At 38.6% G+C, this 20,051-nt stretch overlaps 2 protein-coding genes across 3 annotated transcripts in view; both read left to right on the top strand.

Annotated features, from left to right (window-relative positions):
- Window positions 1-13,991, top strand: part of LOC141800886 (tumor necrosis factor receptor superfamily member 11B-like) — a 90,007-nt gene extending 76,016 nt beyond the window's left edge. For both annotated transcript variants that reach the window (XM_074683731.1, XM_074683730.1), the window contains exons 2-6: window positions 1,950-2,177; window positions 2,715-2,859; window positions 10,149-10,343; window positions 13,074-13,298; window positions 13,382-13,991. In XM_074683731.1, coding sequence (XP_074539832.1) covers window positions 1,950-2,177; window positions 2,715-2,859; window positions 10,149-10,343; window positions 13,074-13,298; window positions 13,382-13,776 — 1,188 coding nt within the window. In that variant the 3' untranslated portion in view covers window positions 13,777-13,991. The remainder of the gene's footprint in view (window positions 1-1,949; window positions 2,178-2,714; window positions 2,860-10,148; window positions 10,344-13,073; window positions 13,299-13,381) is intronic.
- Window positions 13,992-17,287: 3,296 nt separating this feature from the next.
- On the top strand, window positions 17,288-19,211 carry LOC141801207 (tumor necrosis factor receptor superfamily member 11B-like). The gene is made up of 5 exons (XM_074684175.1): window positions 17,288-17,305; window positions 17,863-18,241; window positions 18,512-18,691; window positions 18,826-18,907; window positions 18,998-19,211. Exons 1-5 carry the CDS (start codon window positions 17,288-17,290, stop codon window positions 19,209-19,211), a joined length of 873 nt encoding a protein of 290 aa, XP_074540276.1.
- Window positions 19,212-20,051: the final 840 nt, after the last annotated feature.

Below are 20,051 nucleotides of genomic sequence, written 5' to 3'. Positions count from 1 at the left end.
CGGCAAGTCTCTGTGGATGAAAGCTTTCCACCAAACGCTCGGCTAAGAGGTCGATAGGATCTGCCGGGAAAACCACTGAACTCGCCGCTCCGTTTGAAGCTGGGGTTTCTATTATGGTGTGTACAACCCATTAATCTATTTTTACTATCCTACTCAATGGACGTCACTGAAATAGAGAACAGAAACTTTTACATTTTTCTGTGTAGTGCACTACAGAAATATGACAATGATTAACAATGCTTTCAACTGAATCCTGTTTAGAGTTTAAAAGATTGGAGCTTAAATGGATAGCACACCCAAGTAGTTAGCGCCAAGCTTTGTGATCCAAATAGCCAAATCTGTTTTCTTAATGACAATCAACAAGCATGCACCTACTGCAAATATAAACATACTGTTACACACATGCCTTTACATAGATCAGTGTATACTGTGTTTTATGATTGCAACCTTTAAGGTGAATGGAGTGTGAGTTAAAACTCACAACCGCAGGAAGGAGATGAGATGGGTGTTGGGCAGTGCCTGAACCGAGGGACAGAATGGGTGAGTGTTTTATAATCTGGTGGTGAATAGGGAAAGCCCAGTAACCTCCAACAGTTCTCTGTATAAGGAGCAGCCAGGAGAAGAGACCACAGAGGCACACCGAAGAGGACATGAACACCGGCAAACACACACACACTCACATACACACACACACACACAAACGTGCAGCAATGCACTGCACACATTCCTGCACGTACATGCATCGATGTTTTGAAGTTGTTTATTGAATGAATTCATTCATTTTTGAAGATGCACACGCACACAAACATTATGGAAAGCTGCAAACCACATGCAAACGCACACTCACACTCACTCACTCACACACACTCACACACTCACACAATGCAAGGACAGCCTATTGTTAGTTTGTCCAAGCAGTGAGGATGTATCCCGGCCAACGGGAAAGTCCGCAGAGCCAATGGTGGAGGGACCTCAGGGTGGAAGAAGCCAGATGTGTGACATCTGGTCTGCATGTGGTCTCAGCCAGCTGCATGGCTGCATGTCAAACATGTTCACCAACCGATATCTCACATTTTAGGCTAAAGTCAGGCTCAAGCTTCTCCAGTTCCTGCTCTGGCCATGATACATGGGCTCGTTTTTGAGGCTTCAGCTACATATGTCCATCTCAGCAGGTTGCTCACAGCCCCACACATAATAATACTGTGTCTGTATGAATGGACTGCTTTCAAGAAATACATCAGTGCAGTGGGCTCTTGCTCCAGAATGGCTTTAGACTGCTGTAGGTCAGCACTGAATCATATCAGATGCTTCCAGCTACAAAGCAGCTGACATGGGTGAAAGACTGCTGGTGAGGTCAGACATCACATGTCTGTACAATTAATGTCTGCAATCCTGTGTCATACACTCCAGTTTAATTAAATGCAGAGAAACCGGCCTCACTAAAAACATCTGAAATCATTTAAAGTCTGGAAAACCATTGAATTCCACAAGTGCAATAAAATACATTTGATCCCTTAATCAAGAATAATAGTTGGGATGAACTGTCTCGACGAATTAAGAATAGTTTTAAGCAGAATGAAAGGGAAAATACTTTCTGCTGCAAAAATGCAAACATCTAAAATCAGGCATTGTGGAAAAAGATAGCTTCTGCTCGAATCTGTATCCACAAATCCACCCAAACCTTTCCTCTGTCTCCTTGCTCTGTGCTCTATGAAGCAGAGGAAATCTCTTTAGGACTGTGTGTCCACCAGGAGCTTCAACTTTACAGCTCTGACCTTTCTGTCAACTCTTTCTTACTGGAAGCTTTGGGTTGGCAAGTGCTCCAAAATATGAAAATATTTGAAACTTTAGCCAAAAAAGAGGCTGTGCACGAGATGGGTTTCATTACAGATTTTTTGTCACAGCTGTGGGCTCGGTTCTCAAAGCTCTTTTCCCTCTTTTCCTCACAGCTCTTCACGGCCTCTTTTTCCTGGGCCTTTCAGCAGCAGGCCGTGCCCCCCAAGTACCAGTACCGCGACCCTGTGACCTCTGACCTCCTGCTCTGCGATCAGTGCCCTCCTGGCACAGCCGTGAAAAAACACTGCACAGCTGACACGCCCACAGAGTGTCAGGTCTGTCCTGAGAGACACTTTGCTGAAAACTGGCACTGGGGGGACACATGCCAGTACTGCACCTCGGTAAGTAAGAAACCAGAAGATTTTCCTCTTCATTCTTAAAACTGCATTTTGCTCTTTTACTAAAATAAGCATCTTTGCAGTCATATACAGTATGAATATATTGCAAACTGCATCTCCTATGAGGGCACCCTTAGTATGAGTGAATCAGTCCAATTACACTTTGAATGATGGTTAAAAAATCAACAAAAGTTTACTTTGATTTTAACTTTTTGTTTTGCCATTTTTGATAATTTCCTGTCGTATATAAAAATCCACTTTTTCCCTTTAAAGTTACAGACCTCCTCTGTGAGCTTTTTCCATATCAGACTTGAACTGTTTTCACACCAGTTTTATCATTCAGTTTAAATAATTTTCTGGTAAAAATGTTGTGTTTTAAAAAACACCGTATGAGGGAGCACTTATACCATAACTGATTTTCAATCAAATACATGTAAAGTAGTGCATGCTGTTTGATATTTTGACCTGCTCATACTGTTTGTCACTGTGCACATGCAGCAGCACATCATGCATCATTATGTGTGTGACTGTTGTGTTTAGGTGTGCAAAGAGCAACAGCTAGTGAGGCAACAATGTAACAGCACCCATGACCAGCTGTGTGAGTGTGCCCCAGGTTTCCATCTAGTGGTAGAGTTCTGCATCGCACACAGGACCTGTCCACCTGGCCAAGGAGTCACAGCTTTAGGTGAGACTGAGTTCATTGTGTTCAACTTGTGCTGTAAAAGTAGTGACACACATCAGTTACACACCAGCAATTTCACAATAAGATGAATCACTGGAAGCCCCTTTCCCTTTCACTTCCTCTTTCTCAGAGACTTTGTGAATCTGATCCTTTTCTTCCTCCTTAGAAACAGAACTCCTAAACGTTGTTGGTTCCTACAGAAAAATTCTCTTTGAGTCTTTCTTTTATTTACAGACCAAAACAAACTCAGACTATCTTGGTAGAAGTAAAATGTTCACCTTCTTGTCAAAGATATCTCTGTAAAGATCATAGATTTTTGTCAAAATGACATCATACAGCGTGGCACACTTTTAGTTATGCCTCCTGCAGTTCAGCACCTGGCCTGCTCTGAATTGTGGCAGTGTTGCCCTAAGCCAGGTAGTGAAGCATGTCATGTACTTTTAGGCTCCAAAAATGAGTCAGAAACACACCCAGTCTTCTTAAAGGCTATGATTCTTAGCACAGATAAACCCATGTTAAAATAACTGTCATTTAAAATCCGGAATCATTTCAATTTTTATTATCTTAAAAAAAAAATCTTGTGGACAGCGGTTGAAGACTTGCTGATCATTAAAATGTGATGGCCTTGCCAGAAGTACTGATGGGAAATGCTTGGCGTGGTTTATTGATTTCAGATAGATGAGGAAAAAGAAACTTGAAACTTAAAATTTGATTTTTCTAATAGGGTCAAACAAAAGGCTAAATATTTCTGGAAAATGGATCAGTATTTCGAAACACTTTGATAAAAGAGAAGTCCCCCTCTCTCTGGGTCAGTTAGGTCAAAATGCATCAAAAAGGCATCACTGAGGATCAGTTTCTGTTTCTATCTGGTGAGTTCCAAGTAAATCCGGAGCTGTCATTACACCATTAGTCATCATTTAACAAAGAAAGTCAAACTTTTTTCCTCTGTCAGTAGTTTATGTGACATGTGAACCTACAACCTGAAGCTTTGACCTCAATGTGATTCAGAGTCAGGCTTCCTTATGAGTTGATTATGATGTATTCATCCTGTGTTTAATTCATGGGTGGATGAGTTAATTATAGAAAGAAAGCTGACCAGTTTCTACTGGTTTTATGGGACTTTTAAATAATCTTCAACTATTTACAGGACATAGAGCAAACTCTATTGTTCCCTGTTACTGTAGACAGCATAGCTGGATAAAATTATGGCAGGCAGGAAAAATAATTTACATTTTCTTTGTAAAGTTTGATAAACAAGTTGTACTCTTGAAATTTGAAACCATGATGGGAAACTAACCTCAGACTCACCTTAACTTCTGAACCCATTGGCTATTGTCTAACAGCTAAATACAGTATACAATTTTTGGACTAGAGACAAATTTGTTCCCTTAGGCTGTCGACACACTGCACAGTTTTAGGCCGATTTATTACCTCTGGAAGAAATTGGGGTGGGGTGGACTCGAGGGAGTGTCATCAACTAGATGTTACAGCTCATGAGGATAGCAACAAATGTTATCAGAACTGTACCCAGAGCCAACTGGAACATTTGGAAAGAAGAGAAGTATGTGGCATTATTTGCCCATATTATTTCCTTGAATTGATGGGGGGACACAAGCCAAGACTGCTGGCTGACGACATTGGTGCGAGTGTGTGCAGTGTGTAATCTGGCTTTCTTGTGTTATCAATTAGTGTGTGTGATCCAAAAAACGGCAAAAATAGGTCTGAACAGTCATTATGTGTGGTCTCCACCGTAGGCTGTAAAAAAAATGGACGTCCGCTTGCTCGGCTTGAAGTGAGGTCTCCACAAAAACTGCTCCCCCTGGTGGCTGGCTGCAGTATAGGTTAAAAAATCCGGCTTTCCAGCCATTCCAGATGGGCTGTGGTCAAACTTTTAAAAATTAATACTCCTCATAGAAATGTTTCTCACGTACGATTGTTGTGGTGATTTGAAGATATCATTTGGTTGTCTTGTATTCAAGTCCCCGTTTTTCGGAAAAGTTTTGTTTTCATTAGTTATACGAGGTTAAAAACGAAGCTTTACGTAATGCTTCACAATGATTGACAGCTGCCATTCCCGTGTATTTTTTTCGGGGATTGTAAAATATGTCAGACTCTGGCTGCACAACTGTAGAGTGGCTGGGCCTGTGACGGGGGTATTTTGGCTTCAAAACCGTACAATGGTAAATGGCGGAGCCATACTGTCCACTCTATATACAGTCTATGGTTTCCACAATTTAAAAACTGTCTAGTGTGTGCCTGGCCTTACAGATTAGTCAGAAAATCAGAAAAACAAGTTTCAAAGCCAAGACTTCCAGCTATAGAGCATGATGTGTGAGAACAGAGTTTGATTTGGGATATGGCATCACTACAGGAATTTTAGGAGCGTTTGGATCCAAATGTCTGTTGGAAACAATTTGCTGTAAATCAAATAGCTCATAGATAATCCCTTTAGGTTCTTGTATTGCATTATGGCTGACGCATTCTGCCTCTTTTGCTCTTTATATAGGCTAGTTACCTCAATACAGCCAGAGCATGAAGAAATATATACTAGATGATGCAGCTAAGATGAACACACAAAACACGGACACTTCTAGGCCAAAAACCTTGTTCCTTGCCTGCACATTCTGCGTTCATATTCAGATCCTGTGTGTTCAGACTATTTTTCTGTCAGTAGAAGAGTGAATAAGAATAAATGTCTGTATAGATAGACCTCTTAACAAGTTAGAATTTACATGCAGTTCTCATCATGTATTTGCTTCCTCTTGGTATATGACTTTGCATTTTTTACTGCGTTGTTCTGTAAAGAGGAAACCACATGGGTTAACTGTTTGTTTAGTCTTAATAAAATGGTATGACCTTTCCTCTACATTCCTGAAGCAAGGCTTCCTCTTGACATTTGCAGGAGCCTGACTAGCACATACATACCATCTACCATAAAGATTTGTTTGTCAATGCCCATCATACTGCAACTAGGTCACTGTATGAAACAAAGAACCACTTCCCACTGCATGAATTAAAGTGGTAATCAAGAGCCAACAACCTGACATATTTCCAATCAAACATCATCAGTGACAGGTCATCCTCAATGATCCACAAGAACCTTTGAGACAAGCACAAATTCAGTAACATTCACAAACAGGTCTGCAATGCAAACAGGTACAGAAGAAAGAGTGGATTTCACTTAAACTTATCACCAAGATTTGGGTTGAATTGCGCTATTTGTATTGTGTTACTCAGAAGTGACAAATGTGTTCCTAAAACCATTAAAGGTCCCATATTCTGCTCCTTTTCTGCAGTTTAATATGGATCATTGATGTCTTCATGAAATGGTAGTAACATGTTTTGGTTCAAAAAGCCAATAAATCAAGCACAGCAGCATTTTTTTCAGGCTCTCATAGCCCCTCTGTTCAGAACGCTCTGATTTAGTGGGCGTGACCTCCACATGTAAATGAGCCACCGCTGATACCGCCCCGCTCTTCCGTGTCACTGAGGGCGGCGCCTTGAGCTCCGAGTGAACAATGTTTAGAAAACAGCGAAGCTCATTTACTATAACATTACAGGCTAAAACAACAAGCTGACCGCAGCTACAATTAGCATCCTGAAGCTAACACAGAGACAGGGGGGACACTGAAGAAAAGCTCTTACATCTGCTCCACAGCACACAGCATTTAAAATACTCACATTTCCAGGGTCAGAGGTTTGTTGGAGGATGGTTGGTAATGCGCCTGGATTCAGGACCAGTCAATTTGCTAGCCCTCTGTTGTACTGTCCAAAGTTGAAAAAAGCAGTTGGCCGTGAAGTGACTAGCACACACATGCACAGTTTTAGCCACTTAGTCTTGTCTTTTTCCGAGCTGGGAAGCTTGTGCATGGAACTATGTGGCTGTTTACAGCCAAAAGCAGAGCAGTGATGGCAGCTGGGAAGGGAGTGGGTGGGAAGGGGGTTCGAGGGTATCTGCTGTGGTGGACCAATCAGGTCAGACCTGCTCCTGATTGGTCAAAAAAAGGGAATCGCTGACGTCGGCAAATCCCAAAAATCCTCGTTTTAGGTCAGGATTTTACATTCACAAGCACTACTAATTACAGGTTTTGCCATTAAATATCACATTTTGTGGGCTGGGAGGAAAGCCAAAGACCCACAAATTTCACTAAAAGACTAAATAAAGTGATTTTTGCACAACATGGGACCTTTAAAAGATTTTCTCCAGAGGCTTCAGGGCCTTTCTCCTGACAGCGGAGCTCAAAATGAAGGTATTTTTATGATCAATGGAAGCAAGGTAACATGATGAATGTCTGACCTTGAAATCTTCACAGCTTCTCTGCTTGTTAAGTCTTAAGTGGTTGTGGGCAGCTTTCAGAGATGCTGAATTTCCAAATTCCAGCCAACAGAATCTGATATTTCTTCTGTAACCACAGAACAAACTGGCACCACACTTCTCATGACTTCATCTTAGACCTAATCCAGCCACTGCTTGGATGAAACAACATTTTCCATGCAGTGCGGTTATTATCCGACCCCTGCAGCGCTGACCCTGCTTAAAGATGAGACACCATTTTCCGTAAATTCCTCTAAAGTGCATGTACATTCAGACTTGAAAGCCTAATGGAGCTCTGCAGACGTGAGGCAGCATTTCAGGGGATTCCCCTCTCTGAAGCTGAAGGACTCATTATGTAATGTTTTGAGTTGTGGTTAAGACCTAAGACCACAGGATGTTAGAAAACCATTGCTTCAGTCTCCCAAACAATCCTTCTGTTCCCTTCATTTGCTTATTTGTCTGCTTCTAGTTGTGATTCTTTCTCTGTCTATGAATGAATTGTTTGAATTATACCCAGCTGGTTTTACTGGCTTTTTGGTGACTTGTTTTATGGGTATCAACTTGGAAAGACCCAATAAAACAAAGCATAGAAGAAACAACCATAAACATCATGGATGAAACAATACAAGTAGTATTTGTTTTAATATAAGAGCCAGAACCATGAGTCATCTCAATTATTGCTTTGACAATGGTCTTCTTGATCAGCCAGTTATCTGTCTCATCCATTAAATATCAGGCAGCAACACAGATTGGTCTTTAATATTTTTCAAGCATAAAAAAGCTATTTTAAAGAAGATAACCTTTATTTGACGGGTTTAGATTAACTTCTGTTGGAAAACTAGTCGAACATTGAAACAAAGTCAGATTAAAAAGCTGGGTACACTGAACCAGACAAAGGACTCAGGCCTTGTACACACGTAGCCGGGTTCCTTCAAAATCCAATATCATCCCTCGTACGTTTCTAAAAATATTTTCGTCCACATGCAGTGGGCAAATCTGGCAGTGAGTGTGGCTCAATGCATGCTAAAGCCATAATGTGAAGTGTTTTTCAGACATAAAACTCATGCTTTCCAATCAGAATGAGCCCCTGTCATTGAGCTATGACGTTTGAGAACCAGAAACTCTGTTTACCAGCGTCTACACGAAACCACAAAACTGGAGTTTTTCAAAATCTTCACTTTGGCCGGAGTTGCCAGAAAAAAAATGTTATTAGTGACGTAAAACTGCAGTTTCGTGTGGACAACAGGCCTAAATGTATAAAAACATATGCAGTTTCCCAAATATCTGGCTACATGTAGTCATAGCCTCAGATGCAAGCTTCATACTTGTTAGTAAATTCAAAGTCTGTTTAATCAGGAAGAGGTCAGTTCACAGGGATCAAGAATTGGCAAAGGTATCCAAATCCTCAAGCAAAAACTGGGTCAAAAAATACAAATTAGGGTGGATATCTACTAGAAAACACCAGGAATGCAAGTAAGCTTACATGAAAGAAAAGACAAACTGGCAAGGAAAGGATTGGAAAAGACTAATACTCTGGGGAAATGGAGACAATACACACAGGTTGAATACATGAGGTAATCACAGACACAGTCAGTGTGAGACGGGACACAAGGTAAGTAACAAAATAAAACAGGAAGCACATGAATGAATACTAAAATAAGAAACTATACTGACATGACAAAGACTACTGAGTGTATTGAAGACAAAAGCAAGTTACTAAGGCTGAAAAAGTTATCGTTACGCTCAAATTCAAATACAATGATTATGCAGATATTAGTCATTAAATTACAAAATTACACAGAAAAACTCCAAATCCCCAAAGTTATGAAAAGTTGTAATTTTGAAACTCGACATAAATGTTCAAAATACTTAATGCTCATTTTTGTTGACTATAGCTGATTGATGCAGTGACTCTTGGAGCACTTTCTTTCACAGTAAAAAGCCAGTATGCAGATTTTGTCTGCAAAGACAGGAAATTCTGAGAAATAAAATCACACCGACATGAGTGCGTGTGAAACCATGAGCACAATGTTTTATGCTGTTTGCATATCAGCAGTTTCGTGTTTTCATACTACACGGTAGATGAAAGTACGCATTGTACCCTGCAAGTAGGAAACTGATCAAAGGTTAAATCTGATACTGCGCATGTACTCCGCCCACATGCTCTCACTTCAACACTCATCAGAAAAAAAAAAAGAAAAAAAAAAGAAAAACGGGGATGTGGTGAAAAGTAGTTCCACTACATGGTCATTTTTATGTGCAGGAGGTCACATACCAGAATTTATTGTGATTTACTGTAATGACGCATACCTGGTTATAAGACAGTAAAATGACTCAAAAACTTCAGGTGGGGGTGGTGGAGGAGTTCAAGTGTCACTTGTGAAAAAATTATCTTTATTACGGTAAATTATTCCAATAAATAGCTTTACATTGAATTAAGAGAAGTTATGAAATTGTTACTTTCTGCTTTTTAACAAATAATGAGTCAGTGATAGTGATGCATTATTAATTTACTGTCTACAGTTATATCTGTACACGTACGTGTAGATCCTCATGGTTAAGTTGCATAAAAAGTTAAATTTTCTGAGACAGCCCTGAAGCTCAGCTGACTAATGATCTCATCTTGAGGTTAAAGTTACGTTATCATAGTTTTGGTATTCATGTTCGTATTCAACCTTAACCAATGTGTGTGGGACTTCCCATTTGAAGAATCATGCTATAGAAACTAAGAGTGATTCATTCTGTTAGCCACACTGTCATCTCATGCCTTCATGAGCTGTCACGGTATCGGGGTTGCATTTTTTTTTTTTATTCACATCATCCTAATGCTTGGTCAGCTCTAATGGGTACAGCAGGTCCATACCATGAATTGTAAAAAAAAAAATCTGAACACTCACACAATCATGCAGTCTTTGGCATTATAAGATGTATAAACTATATATTATGAAAGTCCTTGATTATCTTTTTTCTCCACCAGGTACACCGCTGAGTGACACTGTGTGTGAACGCTGTCCTGCTGGTTATTTCTCAAGTGGTGGCTCCTCCACAGAGCCATGTCGGCCCCACACAAACTGCTCTGATTCGGGCTTGAAGACACTGAGATGGGGCACATCCACGTCAGACAGCCACTGTGGCCTGGACTGCTCTCAGCATCACACCATGTGCCATACAGGTGGGATATTTACACACTGAAGTGTGCTTAAGGCACTGGAAACCCCATGAGTAACTGTATGGGAAGTTAGAATAGAGAGAAAAGGAGAGCAGCCTGTACAGTTTATACACAAGAGTCACAAACACACATGTAGCTCTTTCTGGAACAAACCTCAGTTGTCAACAAGTTAAAATCAGTCAGAACTGAGTTATTTCAGCAATGTTGTCATTTTCATTCCAAGAGGCAGGGGATTTCCTTGGTCAGATTCGTTGTCCAGATTCCTTTCTTTTCCAAAATTCTTGCGTGTCTATGAACACCAACACTGCAGAGTAAAGCCAGAGCAAAGGGTTGAATGGGATGTTTACAGCAAGTTCCCTCATAAAGACCCAAGATGGATCAATTACTCCTCAAACTGTCATATCCTCCAACTTCAATAACAAAGGAAACTGAGTCAAGCACAAGACGAGCTGGTTAGTCTTTGTTACTCACAATATAACTATGGCACATGTTGACAATTAATTTGAGAGGATAGGCCACAAATATGAATGAATTCCCAAAGTCAGGGAAACCGCAGATACTGAGGAACACACACATGCAGATGTGGAGACACAGGCACACTCATGCACACTTAAAAGTAAACACAGAAAGCTGATGTCCTCAGGGGAGGGTGATGCTCTCCTCAAACATTCATTCACAAATTATCTTTCTGCGAAGTACACGACCACAGAAGCAGATCCTGGAACAGCTTAGCAGAATTTTGAACAAATAATGTGAATCTGAAAGCCGTCGGTATTCCCAAAGTTGCAGTGTGATTTGGAGAAACCACCAGCATGTCAATGTGGATTACAGGGGAAGCCACACTTAAAAGATCCAGACATTGTAGGAGCAAGGCTCATATCCCCAGAAACAGTCAATTCAATCATAGTACACTGATATGAGAGAAGAAGAGGTATTTTATTCGCTTTTGTCACTGTGCTCCTTGAGTCAATCAGAAAAGATCGATTACATCATGATATTACACATGTGCAATTTCATGTTCCACACTATATTTTCCACTGCTCTGGCTCTTTACTCTGAGTCAGGTACTGTCAGGTAAATACTGACGGTAATGAGAGACATTACGTGGATAGTTTTCCTGTTTTTGAAAAAAACGAAAGAAAAGTTGTTTTTCAGTGTTTCTGCAAAGCCAAGAGAATTTGTCTTGCAGAAATCACAGGTCTGCAATAATGAAATAGTGTAGGTGGTGTGTGTGTTGCGTCGTGATTCAACCTAATAGTGAAAAACTTTTCAGCACATCCCCTTTTGCTCAAATTCATAGTGTGGCTCTGATCATTATTATGCAGCGTTTGTGGCTTTAGTCAAATTAAATGCTGACAGTGCAGACACAGTGAGGGCTGTGAGGAGATCATACCATGAAGTCAGAATCTGTCCTGGCATGTTTAAGTGCTCGATATGATACACTTTAAGAACTGTGGATAAAACACAGTTAGTTGCCTTTATCTTGAATCAGCATATTTCACAGTGTTATCACAGGGTTAGGGTTACACTTCATCAACATCAAGATGTATTTATTTGGTTATCTACTGACAAGCTATTATCCAAAGCAGAGCTGCATAGAATTGTGCAGGAAGAAGTATAATGCCACCTGACAGTATTGTGGAGCATAATGGAGAACATGCTAACATTCATAATAAGCAAATTTAGTTATCCAGGGTAATCCATGTCTATATATATATATACATATAATTAAAAAATCTTTGTCCCAGGGGGGCAATTTGTTTTGCAGTCGCAGTACATACATCAACAGGAACAAGCAAACAAACAAGAAAAAAAACATACATGTATAGGTTAGTCTGACTAACTCATGATTACATCATGGACAGGAAGTTAAAAAGTAAAAATAAATAGATGAAAACTGCACTGTTAAGTTAAGAACAATATTCAATGTGTGCGAAAGGCAGCATTTGTCTATATTGTCTATATTATTTAAAAGGCCCAACAAAAATAATTTATGCAATATTATCAAAATGTCTATAATTTATTTTAAAATCTAACAGCTGATGTGACAAATGACCTCAGGTATCTATTGCATGTTGCCTTCCTAACATAAGCAAATCTCCTCCCTGTTGGCAAGAGCCTAAACTCTGCATGCAGGGGATGCCGTGGGTTCTCTAGGATAATTTTTGCTTTCTTAGCAGCTCTTACTTGAAAAACATGGTTAAGATCATTCAAGTCTATGCCAACAATCTTTAAATGATTACCATTTGTACACAGAATGTGCCATAAGCGATGCAGTCATCATCCATGACGGAGTCATTCTTAAAAATGTCTGTTGTGCAGTCAAACTCATGATAGAAAGTCAGAAGTGAGACTTGACGGCTTTTCCTGCACAGAAGTCACTCTAACCATAAGTGTGTGAATGATTCCCATCGCTGTGTCATGATGTCAATGAGCTGAGGCGGGAAAATGAGGCACACAGTGTTTCTATGAAAGTTAGCGGTTGTAACATTCAGAAAGCAGTAGCAAGTTTTTTCAAAAAAGGAACCTCCAACTTTGAGTGTTTGAGTGAGCAAAGCTGGATCCTGTTACAGATTGACTAAATCTGTTTGTAAAAGAAACAAGTTGTCTCTTTCTGCTTCAAGCTGTAGGATTCTGGACAACTGCTCTAGTTAATTCTCTTTTTAACTGATGAATGTAAAATTTTGAAATTGTTACTCAATAATCATATTTTTCTTTTTCAAAACGATTCAGATGTGACACTGTGTGAGGAGGCAGTCTTCGAGTCCCTTTCTTCACTGCAACTCTCTTCTGTACCTCTGGAGCGGCTGTTGGAAAGCCTTCCCGGGCGGAGGGTGGATCATAAGAGTCTGGAGCGGCTGAAAAAGGCCTGTTCTCCTCAGCAGCAGGTCTTCCAGCTGCTGCGTCTGTGGAGGGAGCAGAACAAGGACCACGACAAGCTGTACCGCATCATACAAGGTAGAAAAGCTGTGCCTTCCAGATTTATCAATTTATTCTTCAACTCGAGTTTATGTTTTAAAGACCACTTCTTGTTCCGCTAGGTGTCAACCACTGTGAGAGGAAAGTCTCCCGCTGCAATAGCCTAAAAAATCTGACGCTAGATGACCTCCTGATGGTTACTAGAAGCCTGCCAGGGGTCAAAATACGCCAAGAGGACGTCCGGACTGTCGTCTCTTCGTGCCTTCCCAGGCAGTACATCCTGCAGCTTCTTCACCTCTGGAAAACGATGAACTATGACCTGGATCTAGCTAAAGGTCTTTCTCATAGTTGGAGAGAGATGCGCAGGCAGGGTGCGCCACGCTACCTTCTGAGAGGCCTGAAGAAGATCAGCCGCATTATAGGGACCACATCCGCTCACAAGATATACGAGAAGATGTTTGTTAGCATGCTTCAGGATGAGTCCTGTTTTAAAGCTTATAAACCTTTAAATGAATAAGTTAGTGGGGGGTGCAAACTGGAATACATGGGACCTAAACTGTAAAACAATACTAAAGCGCCACCAAATAGTGAAAACACAAACAGGTTAGCAGGGTGTACATGTGTGTGGATGAGTTACAAGAAATGGGTCAAATGTTATCAAGCTATACATAACGTGCCTAGATGTATTTTGTCTAAATGTAAAATAAGGGCAGATTTTTTTTTTTATTAAAACCAAATTTTGAAATGAGAGGGTGTTTATGAGAGGTAAAAAGGGATGCTAAAAAAACCCTCATCCACAGTCTATAATACGTGTCTACAAAGATGATTAAAAAATTCAAATCAGTGTATTTCAGGCATAACAAAACAATTACACAAAAGTTAAAGTTTCCTTAAGACTTTTTGACTAGACTCTGTGAAATGAATAAAAATCTATTTAAGATGTACATATCACATTATTTTATTGAAGAAAGACTGGAGATGCTGTGTTTTATTGTTATTGCTTTCTCGCTAAATGAGAGGAAGGTTTTGGTTTCATAATGAAATATTTTCTACATTTTTCCTTTGTTTGTTGGTTTGTTTTGGACTGCTGGCAAGTAAAGCTCATCTGATTTTTTTTAACTGTCAGCTTTATGAATGTACAAAGGAGTGCAATGTGTTTTCTATTTAAAATATATTTTTTTCTTTCTGAGTATGTAAAAGCTTGTTTTATTACTTTATCAGAAATACTGGATTCCAAATGCTGCAAGTTCATGAAGTGATATTTGTTTTACATTTTGTTTTATCACTTTTATATTATGAAATGTATAGTCTTTATTGTATATAGTATGCCTGAATGGTCCTCTTAAAGCTTGTGTATAACTTGTGAACACTAATGTCCAAATGATCTGATTAAAATCAGTTTTAACAAATATGTTAAATGTAAGTTATTTCAAATCAGATTGGTGGTTTACAAGCACTATTTTTATATAAATATCCATATGTACACAGCAACCTTTTAAACATGAGATGTTCAACTTACATTTAGGTGAAATGCTTGAAGACCAACAGGAAACACTACTGTGCAGTGACAGATGTGAAGTAAAAAAGGAGTCAAAATTTTAAACTGGCCATGAAGTGGACTAAAATTAATACTTATGTCTTGTGTTATCATACACTTATTGGCCAAGTTGTGTGATAATTTGAGCTTTGAGAGCTGTATCATTTAGAAGATAGGTACACTGTGGTCATAATGGGATGGACTTGGTCAGCAACAATACTCAGGTAGGCTGTGGTGTCTGAATAGAGCGTAACTGGTACTAAGGGACCCAAAGTGAGTCAGGAAATTATTTTTTCAATAAATACTACCTAGTCATCTTCAGCTCAACACTAATGAAGGGACAAAATATCTAACTTTTTCCACAGGAGGGCACCAAAACTGACACAAAACAAGCTCTTTACAACATTCAGCTATATAAATAAAGTTTATTATATTATTATTATTATTTTTTAAAATTTTAGACTCCAACATATGGAAGTGTCCTCTGAACATAATGTTTTATTTCTTGGACAAAAGCTTTAATATCAATGCAGGTGGACTTTCAACTTTAGCCACAGGAACCTGTCTGAAAACAACCACATATTAACTAATAGTTAACTATTTTAACCCATTACACAAACACTTCCAAATACCATCAGCTGTCAGGTACTATGCTGTAAAAGTGCGAAAAAGCAAAGAGTTTCCAACAAACTATTTCAGCTGCATCTCAGAGGACTTCATGATGATGATGTCAGTGAATGGGAACTAAACTATCTCCAGTGTCATAACCCTGCTGCTCAATCTCTGCCTCTACATTGTCCTATGACTCTGAACGCCTACACAGGACAACTCATCATAGTGTTCAAAATCTGTTGCAAAATGCCTGTTCAATCCAGATATTTTTGGTAATAAATCTCCTCAAACACCTACGGCCTGCCTGTGTCTATACAGACATCTTTAAAAAACTTAAAAAGGTTTTTTTTTTTTGTTTGTCCCTATAGGTCAGAATTTCTAGCCTCAGATGAGTGCTTTTTAGAGGGAGTAAGTTAGAGATGTAGAGGAAAACTAATCAGTAGATTTCACATGTTGACTTATCATATTCTGGTTTTAACAAATCTTCCTCTTCATCAAGTACTTCACATCATGTAACTGTCAGCATGATCATGAGCGCTCAAATGGAGATTCAACCAGTCGAACTCACAGATGATACACCTCAGTAATAATCCATATGCAACAGAAGCACAACACCAGATAGCATCAAAATGTTGGTGTTTCAGGTCTAAATCCTCTGAAATATTAGTATTGATAGTTTTTCTGGCAATACAAGTCCAAAAATCTCAATAAACCTCTTTAGCATCAATATTTGCTTCCACTCTGGTTAAACTTATTAATCATGTTCTTTGACTTGGACTTGTTATCTGTATGAGGACTTTTTGAATTTATAATATATATATATATATATATATATATATATATATATATATATATATATATATATATATATATATATATATATATATATATATATATATATATATATATATATATATATATATATATATATTTATTTATTTATTTATTTATTTATTTATTTATTTATTTAAAGATAGCTCTCCATTTCATTGAGCTAATAAAGCCTGTCAAAAGTTGATCCTGACCATTACAGATCAAATTAAACACATTTTTTAATGGTTAGTTAATAATATTTGTTATTTCATTCTGTAGAAAGGGAAGGAAGTGATGGGACACATGCCTTATTGCTGTATTTCAAAACAGTTAAAGTTGTGCCAACTTACCAGCACACTGAAATACACTGAGTCACTAACTCATTGACACATTTTCAAATGAAAATGTTGAACTTCTGGCTCAATGACACATAACTGAAGCTGTTTCAACTCCTTAAGAGATTCCTTGGAAATTTTGGACTGAGTTCTTATTCAAGTTATTGCGCAACAAAGGATATCAATACAATTTCAAAACCTCTGAATCATGGGGTAGATGAAAAAATGTAGAAGTGTTGATTTCCTTGAGAATAAATTGAATGTACTGTAATAAATACAAAACTAAGGTTAACAATATCAAACATGTAAAAAATTGATAAATAGCCTAAACTGTGTAGTCTCTTGAATTGACAGCAATTAAAACAGGAGATCAGAGTGAAAAAATGGAGCAGGTTAAAAATCAACAATATGGGATGTAACTGTTTAAAATAAAAGACCATCAGAGTACCGGAGTCATGGTCTGTAATAAACTCTGTATAAATTCCAGTAAATGAGACACTGGTGGAAATTAGTTTCCCCTCTGAGGCAGAAAAAAGAAGTCTTTCTTTGATCACTTATGTGTGTCACACACACAAAAAAATGCGTGAATCGTCACGTGTCAGTGGTTTGGCATTTATAGTAAGTGTAATATTGATAACGCAACAAAAATACACCCACGTAACCATAGTTCCTTATGCAAGAGTATAAAATGAAGCTAAGCACACCCTCAAAGCCTCTTTAACTGAAACAACATGCACATCCTCAGCATGGTAAGTTATTTCAGTCAATTCAGCTTCAGAGTAATGGTTTGAGATGAGTTTGTTTTATAATTTTAGAATTTTTCTTGGTCTATCATTTTTATCTCAGTTTTTTATCTGCTCAATTAATATATATTTAGAATGTAAAGAAATCAAATGTTAGTCTACATACAGTAACCAGTAACATTTACCCTGGAGAGAAAATATTAAGTTTTGAGGGTCTTAAAGTTTTGTAATACAGCATAGCATTAAGATACATGTATGCATATCAGGCCCTCAGTTTTCTACAAGTGGAAAAACTTTTGATTTCAGCAATTTTGAATTAACAAAGAAGCATTTCCTATTTATGCATTGAAGCAGTTATTCAAAAAGAAGTTAAAAAAATAATCATCAAAAGTTTAATCCAATTCTACAAGGAAAGAAAATGGTCAACTGCTTGCAAAGATCTTAGCATACTCAATAAAAAAAGCAAAGTGCAGCCAGTGGTTGTACCTGTAATAGTGGAAATAACTTACCACTAAAATACTTATAGTGCTGAAACTCCCCATTAATCTGTGTGCTTTCTTCAGATGATCTTCCCAGTGCTGCTCCTCTTCTCCATGACCAGCCGTGGTGTCTCGGATCCCACCTATGAGCACCAAAACTCAGTGACAGGTGAAACCCACCTCTGCACCATGTGCCCTCCCGGTACTCATATGTCCGCGCACTGCAGTGCCACCTCTCCTACGAAGTGTGAACCATGCAAAAATCACCACTACACCGAGATGTGGAACTACCTGCCAAGGTGTTTATACTGCAGCACAGTGTGCACGGGCAACATGGAGGTGGAGACAGAGTGCTCGGCTGTCAATGACAGGGTCTGTCGGTGCAAAGACGGGTTCTACATGACACATGACTTCTGCGTCAGGCACTTAGAGTGCGCGCCTGGACACGGGGTTCTCACCAAAGGTAGGAGTAAAGGTTCTTAGACATACGTTAGATAAAACCTTATACAGGGTAAAACTAATTTTTCTAAACATGACACTACGTTTTGTCGCTGAGAATGCTTCCATGATCAGATTAACTCTTGTTCACTGATTTTGCTTAAATGGAAGTAAGAAAAAAAAATCGTGTTTGTTTTGTAAATCCTTGATCATGCTGACAACAACCTGTTACAAAATAACAATGACATATCACAAAGTTTTATGCCTGTTTTAAAACGTACATAATTCTCTGTAGGTACTTCACGTGAGGACACCGTTTGTCAAAGGTGCTCTGATGGAAGTTTCTCAAACTCATCCTCAGCGGTCGACGAGTGCGTAAATCACCAAACGTGCGCAGACGACCAGGTTGTTCTTATGCCTGGCTCAGCACTCCAGGACACATTGTGTGGCACATGCGATGATCTTGCAACCAAAGGTTTGTGTGCCCGAAAGTTATCAGAACAAAACATTTATCATAGCATGTCCATGAGTATCATGTCAATTTATGTCACTTTTTTAATGTTTGTTTCAGATTCATTCTCACTTAGCACATCTTTTTTTCTTCTTCAGATGAAACCCTCAGGAGATTCCTCATCAGCTTCTTGTACTCACACAAAATGTCTGTGCAAAAAATGAAGAAGTTTATCTCACGGTAAGCCTGTGCTCTGTGATGTTTTCATCTCCCTCACTTGTTGATTCATTTCAAAATCTGTTCTTATGACACATTACCTTACCCACACAGGCACGTCTCCAGGACAGAAGAGACCAGGAGACTCCGGCGCAGAGGTCCCCTCATGACTCACATCAGAGCCTGGCTGGCAGATGCGTCACGAGAGCAGCTGCTACAATTTCCGACGATGCTGAAGGAGTCACAGTGCAACTCCTTGGTGGAAAAAATACAGAATAGACTGGATGAGATCAGGCAGCAAAGTCCACACTGTGGTTTACATCTGTAATGTTTACTCAAAACAAATGGGATAGATGAACTACCTCTTTCTATATAATTGACCGTTTTACTTGTCTGGTTACAAGTTTTTATTTTAACTTCTAGAAGAAGTTTAATGTTAATTAGTGAAGAGTCACGTGACATCTGTGTATGTAGTGACAAGCATCGGCCACTCAAACGTGAATTAGTCTGGTTACTAAAGTGTTTGTAAAGTGCGATGAACCAAATAAAGTAAAAAAAAAAAAAAAAAACTCAAACTTTTATCAACTTCCTTTTAGTCAGACTTTCTACGTCTTTTTTCAAATGTGTCGATAGAAGTTGGTTGCCATGTAAAAAAATAAAATGAAATAAAATTGTATTATTATTATTATTATTATTATTATTATTATTATTATTATTATTATTATTATTATTATAAAAATCAAATTTAACTGTAATACATCAAACCTTCCACAAGATGTCCCTGTCTTACCTCTTTGTGCTGAAAGCTTCAACAAAACCATTTTTTCTCTCAAATATATTTTTTTAAGAATGCATAACAAAATTTAAAATAGCTGACACTGAAACCCCGTTTTCATTAATTTGACATTGTCTGTATGATGCTTAGCTTGTGATTTGCTGTACAGAGTTAATACAGTCACATTTAATATCAAAATCTTAACAACTAACTTTTTTTTAAACATAATTACACCTCTGCATCATAAAGAATATTCCTGTTAAAAATGTATGATTTTCTTACCTTTTAATGCTGTATAGTGTCTTTCCAATGTTACAATTATTTAGGCCTCAGCTGAACTTCTGCATATCCGCAATGAGCCAAATACTAGTGTCCACTTCACTCTACTAAAGG

Source organism: Halichoeres trimaculatus, unplaced genomic scaffold, assembly GCF_033239565.1.
Source record: "Halichoeres trimaculatus isolate MK-OKI-2021-1 unplaced genomic scaffold, fHalTri1.1 fHalTri1_scaffold_12, whole genome shotgun sequence".
NCBI classification, from domain to species: domain Eukaryota; kingdom Metazoa; phylum Chordata; class Actinopteri; order Labriformes; family Labridae; genus Halichoeres; species Halichoeres trimaculatus.
Note: the sequence above shows the minus strand (reverse complement) of the source record. Positions and strands in the feature narration are given on the sequence as shown.

Bases quoted from the DNA above. Each gene is read 5' to 3' on its own strand.
- LOC141801207 (XM_074684175.1), top strand. The intron at 18,692-18,825 runs GTTTGTGTGCCC...TTTCTTCTTCAG, and splicing joins CGATGATCTTGCAACCAAAG to ATGAAACCCTCAGGAGATTC. The intron at 18,908-18,997 runs GTAAGCCTGTGC...TTACCCACACAG, and splicing joins ATGAAGAAGTTTATCTCACG to GCACGTCTCCAGGACAGAAG.